Here is a 6895-nt window from a genome sequence, read left to right on the forward strand (position 1 = left end):
AATATTTTTAAAAACATCTTCACAAAATGCAAAATAGCAGCAACCCTGAAGTGTCCTGGTGGCACAAATCTTCCCCTGCAGGAGTGAATTAACTCGCCCCTCCTCGGCCCCCTCCAAAGCTATCATGATGGTTAAGTTTTGTTTCTCTTTTAATAAAAAGAAGGTTCGGGATTCTCTGTTGTGGACAACTTAATTTTATCGGCTACATTTGATATTTTATTCTTGAACATTTTTCAGATAAAGGAAAATGATACATTGGGGAAGGGGGACAGGTAGTTAAATTAATAATATTTGACTTCATTGTGCAAAGGTTCAAAGAAAACAGAAGACTTAAGTCCTTGTCAAAAACTGAAGTAAACATTACTAGGAAGAAAGAATCTTGAAAATCTCAGTTCTTAGGATGCTAAATCTATTTACCTACCCACTTTTATTGAATTTCCTTAACTGATTTTTACTAGCTACATGTTCATATAATAAACATAAACAAAACAACTTTTTAAGATTGTTTTCCTTTTTGTTACTTAATTCAATGCCAGATTTTGATAAACATCATATTCAGAATATCTACTTTGGATTTAATTAAGGAAAATAACAAAATCCTTTTTTGTTAACATTTGATTTATTTAAAGTCCTTAACTGCAAATGATCAAGAACATATTCCACAGTTTAAAATTTATCATTTTCATTCTTTAGATCAAAATATTTTAATTACAATCACATTAATAAAAATTAACATTTTAATTTGTAATTTTAACCATCATTTAAAGCAATTTCAGCTGTAAAGAAAAACAAGAATAAACCATGCAATAAATTAACATTGAGAAAGCGAAGAGGAATAATAATGAAACCCGTCTGGCTATACTAACACCATGTCCAACTGTGAAAAGTGCATTAACACTGAATGAAACAAGCACACGATGGCAATAGTTAAAAATGGCCACAATCAATTGGATTTTGGAATCTTGGACCAAATTTTAAAACACAGCTCCCTATAAGTACTCTCTCCTCCAACAATGTAATATTCCCTTTTTCTGGAAAAAAAATATCCTTTAAACGGTATAGATACATAGAAGCTAATTTTATACATGTTATGTGACCTCAGAATGACATGACCATGGCGCTCTGCAAAGCAGGGAGCAGTTATTGAGGAGGACAATTCTTGAAGAATTGATTCCCAGGGCTCTATGAAGGTGGAGAGGGAGTGGGTGTCTTTGTAACTTCTTGGTCAGGCAACTCTTTCAAGAGCATGTATATCACCTACCTATTACCTCTATATGTTATGTAAATATGTGGAGAATGTCTACATATCTGAGCATGTGCATAAATAAGTTCATATATGATATATATGTATATCATTTTAAGACATCTGCTATCTGAATGTATCCAAAACGTGAGCTGAAAAACAAATGGCTGATGTTTATAATCTGTTTTTGTTTTGCTGCAAACAGCAGCGTTGTCCTTCAACACTTTTAACAGCCCTAGTGTCTACTTGTTTCTTCACCCTTTCAGTTCTTATGGTTAAGAGTATTGCCATAGACCTGTAAACTTCTGTGTGGGTGGTGGTGGAGGGGGTGGGAAGTCAGGTGAGGAGGGGAAAAAAAGCACAAACAAATATTTTACAAGCTTGACCATCTTTCTTTCTTTCTTTTTTAAAATAAACCCTGCACAGACTTGAACAGGTCTGCAGGGAAAAGAGGGAAGAAGGGGAGAGGGACAAGGAAGTTGGAGGATTTTATATATACACACTTGTGGATCATGAAACTTTGCAGGAAATTTTTTTTGTTGGTTTGCTTTGTAATGATATACACAAGGCGTTTTGAACAACAATAACAAAGTAACAGTCTTTTGCACTGGGGAAAAGATTGTGCACCAAAAAATGAAATAAAAATAGGTGGGATTTTATTAAGCTTGGTATGTGTGGTTTTGTTTGCTGTTGATTTTTTTCCTTCTCTCTCCCTCTCTCTCCTGCTACCAGAATGGCCATGCCAGACACACCCGCAGTCCCAGGGAGCTAAGAAGTATTTAGAACGGGTCTGGAATACACACCTTGGTAGTAGGCCGGCTCCAGGGCTGAGGGCTCAATGGGGTTCCTGGTGGCTACCGAGGCGCTGCCGAGTGGCAGGCTGGCGGGCAATGCGGTGCCGTAGGGCGTGTACTGTAGTGCCTGCTCGTATGCCTTGAAGTCCAGCTTGTGTTGCTGCTCCGAGGAGGACATGAGGTTGTTGATGGAGAAGGGGTGGTTGAAGGAGTAGTGAGGGTCCCCTTTCAGGTGCAACTGGGACTCGTGTGGTGCCAGGCCATGAGCCGGGTGGGAGGGAGGCACTGATACCAGCGCCCCAGGCCCGGAGCTGATCGGAGGTGCTGCCGAGGAGGCTGGAGTCTTCAACTCCGAGGCGCCCCCTGTCGCCGCCGCCCCGCTGTGGTCCAGAGTCTGGGGGCTGGCGGAGGGCCCCGGGCCCGGCGCGCCCTCTAGCTGGCCGGCCTTACCGTGCACACCCCGATGAAGGGGTGAGTCGGCGCTGAGGTTGGCAGCGCTAGAGGGGTCCTTGCGGCTCTCAGAGCCGCCCTTGGCACCGCCGCCGCTCCCGCTCCCACCCCCGGTCCCTGGCTGCTTCTCGCACTTGAAGCGCTTCTGGCGGCGCAAGTAACAGCCGTTCTCGAACATGTTGCCGGAGTCCGGGTGCAGCGTCCAGTAGGAGCCCTTGCCCGGCTTGTCCGGGGAGCGCGCCACTTTGACGAAACAGTCGTTGAAGGAGAGCGAGTGGCGGATGGAGTTCTGCCAGCGCTGCTGGTTCTGCCGGTAATAGGGGAAGAGGTCCATGATCCACTGGTAGATCTCGCTCAGCGTGAGCATCTTGCTGGGCGCCTGCTGGATGGCCATGGTGATGAGTGAGATGTACGAGTAGGGCGGCTTGGCGTGCGGGTAGCTGCGCTTGAAAGTTTTGGCGTCGCCGCCGCCACCAGCCCGGCTGCGGCCCAGGTTGGACGGCGCGTACGCCATGGGGCTCATACACGGGTTCATGGCGGCTGCGTAGGGACCCAGGCCGTTCATGGAGGCCGCAGGCTGCGCGCCCATGGCTCCCATCCCGCCGGGGCTCAGCGTCGTCCCCATGGCCGTCACGCCTGCCGTCATGCTATTCATGGCGCCCGCAGAGCCGCCTGGCATGCCAGCCACAGGCCCTGGGCTCAGGCCGGCGCCTAGGCCTGGGTTTGCGTAGGACATATTGAACGAAGCTGGCGTCATGTTGCCGCTCGTGGTCATGGTGTTCATGGTCATGTAGGTGTTCATGGAATTCATGGTGCCCAGGCCCGAGTTCATGTTGCTGACCGGGACCGAGGAGTAGGCCTGGAGCGGAGACAGCGAGTGAAGAGGCCCCGAAGGGCGGAGTTAGTTGCGGGCGCAAGCGGCCTATGGGCCAGGGCAAACCCTAGAACCAGAGGAGAGCATTTCTGCAAAGCATAGGACCCCCCATCAGAGGCAAACTGTCAGGCGCCCTCCCCAGAAAGAGTAAAGACAGGTCTCGCACTGCGGGGGGTAAATCCTAGCTCCGCAGGCATTAAAGACAAGAGCTCACAGAAAATATGTCCCCAGGAAGATGTGTAATCGCCTTACGCGACAGGCTCGGGGGCCGGCTTCTAGTGCCCCTCCATCGCCTCCTCTATCCACGCCAGGCGGTATCCCAGTTTCCACCTCAGATCGGCCTCGGCAAAGAGGCCTTTTGGTTAAAAGGAGTTAAAACTCCGAAAATGGAATTAATCTCTGATCCTTTGCTCATTCACTCCACTTTAAGGGTGCACTGGGTACGCGGTGCAGTCCCCCACCCCACCCCCACCCCCCAGGGAGGACAACAGCACCAGCCCTACACGCATCTCGCCTAAACCTGCCAGGCCCCGCTGACCACGTAGCGGCCTTGGCTGTGCGGGTTGGCTGTTAATTAAACTCTCCCGGATAGAGCAAATCATCTATGGCCATATGACCAAATAGCTTTACTGTCTTAGCAAATTTCGCCAAATGGTGACTTTTTGTTATTATATTTAGAAGTAGTGTTTCCCATCTACTTGTAGCAACTGTAATATTAAAAGGGAAAGAAACTCAGAAGTTAAGTAAGTTTTGGGGAAAAATTAAAAACAGATCTGTAACAGGAAATGGGGCAGGGAGAGGCACATAATAACATCAATGCACTACATACATTTAACTTCAACATGACTTTACAGCCATTCATAAACTTGTACTAATTTCATTACCTATTTCCAGGTCCCTAACGTTGGAAAATTTTGGTGACACAATTTCTAGAAATAATCATCTATTTTTCGCATTCTGACATTTTACCACTGATCATCTCAAAACCTGCCTTTGAAACTATATATAGTTTAAAGTACTTTAAAATTCCAAAATCTAAGTCCACTTATTTTCTCTTAATGCTATTCTACTTCCCAATTCTCAGCTTTAACCAGGAAGCTCTTTCCATAGAGAATTTAGTTGACTAGTGAGTGGAGATGACTGCATCTGAATTAATTCTAAGGAAGAGTTCTGAGCTCCTTTCTAAATCATCAGCAGGAGAAAACTCTTATGAATAGCAATTGGAGAATGCACTAGATATGTTACAACTATAGAGTACAGAAATAAAAAACTACCTCTCTGGTAATTTAATAAAAATAATGATATCCTTACATTCATTTTCACCAGAAAATATGACTTTATTTGAAAACATACAAGGTGAACAGATTTAACTAGGTACACAGTCTGCTACGGTATGCAAATAAACTCGAGGTAAATTTGTGAATATATACATACACAAATCTAAATAAATTACTATGAAAATATTTCCTGATTTTATATTTTTTTCTGTCCATGTCTTAAAGTATTTCTTACTTTTTTTTTTCTTTTCCTCTTCCCAAGATTATCCAAGGCAGTTTCAATAAGCGTTTTCAATAATGGTAAACTTTTGGGGGGTAATTGGCAGCTATTTCCAAAGAAATACTATTAGTAGGTGGTGACCCTGCCTGTACCTGGTTTTCCTCACAATTCCTTTGTGCACATTGTAAAATAAACCACATGAACGTGCCACCAAAGGGACAATGAAGAGAAACAGGTTCTCCGCCCCGAGTGCTGGAGGAAAAGTCAGCTCGCACCAGCGCCACCCAGCGGTTCTAGAGAAGAATGAGTACACTTCTCCCCAAACAGGGCTTTTGAAGAAGTTTTATAAAATTTCAGAATTGTTTCATTATGAAGACGCTCAGCTTAGCGGCTGCGCGGTTTCATCAGAAGACAGCTGAAAATTCAACTGCAGAAGGAAGAGGCCGCCCTGTGGGCGAACTCTAGCTTTTTCAGAGCTGCCTTCAACTCGTACTGGCGCGCGCCCGCCCGCCAACCCGAAGCACCCCGGGCCAGGTTCTGGCTCCCGCTCTCGGCAGGGAAGAGGCAAGTGCTTCCCAGAGCGGGTGCTTTCAAAGCCAGAGTTTCCTAAAACCCTCTCGCCTGCTCTGAGAGCCGAGCGCCGGGATCCAGCCTCCCCGGCAGAGCTGCGAATCTGGCTCCCAGGCCCGGCCGGCCAAGGCCCGGCGGGGGCCAAACTCGGTGCGCAGGCAGCAGTGGCAAGGACGGAGGAGGCGCCCCCAGTCCTCCAGCCGCCCGCTCTGCCGGGCGCCCGCCTCGTCCGGTCTCCCGCGGCACGGGCTCCAAGAACGTCCCGCCTGCTGCCCGTCTCTCACCTCCTGTGTGTCCGCGTAGTAGCTGTTCCAGTCGCTGCTCTCATGCCCTTCCATCTTCACAGTCCCTAACATCCTGGAGCCACCCTGCTCGATGCAACCATCCAGCCCTGTGCTAAGCGACGGGCAGCCGCGCGGCGGGGGGCGGGGAGCCGAGCAGCTGCAGTCACCCGAGCGCCCGCGCCGGCCCAACGCCACCCTAGCGAGGAGGAAGCCAGGCGCTGCGGGGCGCGGCGTGCACGGCGGCGGCGCGGCGGGCGGGGGCAGGCGGCGGCCGCGGAGCGCGGCGCCCGGGAGCGCCTCCGCGGGAAGTGAGCGGGCGGCCTCTGCGAGATGAGTGCAGTTGAGCTGATGTGGATCTTACGTCGCTCGAGTGCCCACCTCCTCGTCCTCTCCCCATTTGTCAGCCGCACAAAGACGCTCGCACCTACAAAGCCCGAGGTGCACCTGCGAAGCGGCCGCCCGCCAGCCCAGCCGCCGCGCCTCCCGCCCAGCCGCGCCGCCGCTGCCGCGCGCGCCCCCTCCCACGAAGCCCCCTCCCCCAAACCCGGCCCTCACTTTGTTTGCAAAGCAGCGTAATTGGTTTAAGCCCAGAGGCAGAGAGAAGAGGGAAATGGGGTGGTGGGGGGGTGTAACCCCCTTTGAAAGAGGAAAAAAGAAAAATAGGCGGGGCCAGGCGGGCTAACGAGGGTTCTGGATGGGAACCGCGCAGCCGGACAAGGGCTAGGGGCGGTGGCTTTGGAGCTTGGGCTCGCCGGGCATTGCCGGCTACCTGACCCTTGGGTCTCCTCAGGGGGCCCCACTGCCTTCTGGAGGCCCGAGCTGCGGTCCCGTCCCGCGCCCCTCCTGCCTCTTGCTCTTCGCCCGCTTCCAGCCCCGAGCCTTCTGATTTCTGATCTCTAAAGTTCAACCCCGGGAGAATAAAGACTCCCCCCTCTCCGCCCCCGCCCCCGCCCCCTCCTCGGACTTCAGGCTTGAAAAAGGAAAAAGATTCACTTTTGCCCCGTCACTAGAAACTCGGCCATCTGAGTCAGCCGAACCGAGTGACGTTAGGCGGATCTGGGCTCCTGGTAAGCAGAGTGAAGGCGCTGCCACGAAACCCGTACCTGCGGCTAAGAGCAGGTGAGTCACAGCACCGTTTTATATCTTTATGACATAACTTTTTTTTCCACCTCGGTCCGCTCTA

General features: G+C 50.0%; 1 protein-coding gene across 1 annotated transcript; it reads right to left on the bottom strand.

Annotated features, from left to right (window-relative positions):
- Positions 1–600: 600 nt before the first annotated feature.
- FOXA1 (forkhead box A1) lies at positions 601–6612 on the bottom strand. The gene is made up of 2 exons (XM_006212743.3): positions 5713–6612; positions 601–3346 (listed from the first exon to the last, which is right to left on the bottom strand). Exons 1-2 carry the CDS (start codon positions 5782–5784, stop codon positions 2012–2014), a joined length of 1407 nt encoding a protein of 468 aa, XP_006212805.1. The 5' UTR covers positions 5785–6612; the 3' UTR covers positions 601–2011.
- Positions 6613–6895: the final 283 nt, after the last annotated feature.

Source organism: Vicugna pacos, chromosome 6, assembly GCF_048564905.1.
Source record: "Vicugna pacos chromosome 6, VicPac4, whole genome shotgun sequence".
Taxonomy (NCBI): Eukaryota; Metazoa; Chordata; class Mammalia; order Artiodactyla; family Camelidae; genus Vicugna; species Vicugna pacos.

Bases quoted from the DNA above. Each gene is read 5' to 3' on its own strand.
- FOXA1 (XM_006212743.3), bottom strand. From the start codon at position 5,784: ATGTTAGGGACTGTGAAGATGGAAGGGCATGAGAGCAGCGACTGGAAC. The intron at 3,347-5,712 runs GTGAGAGACGGG...TCTCCGCTCCAG, and splicing joins ACTACGCGGACACACAGGAG to GCCTACTCCTCGGTCCCGGT.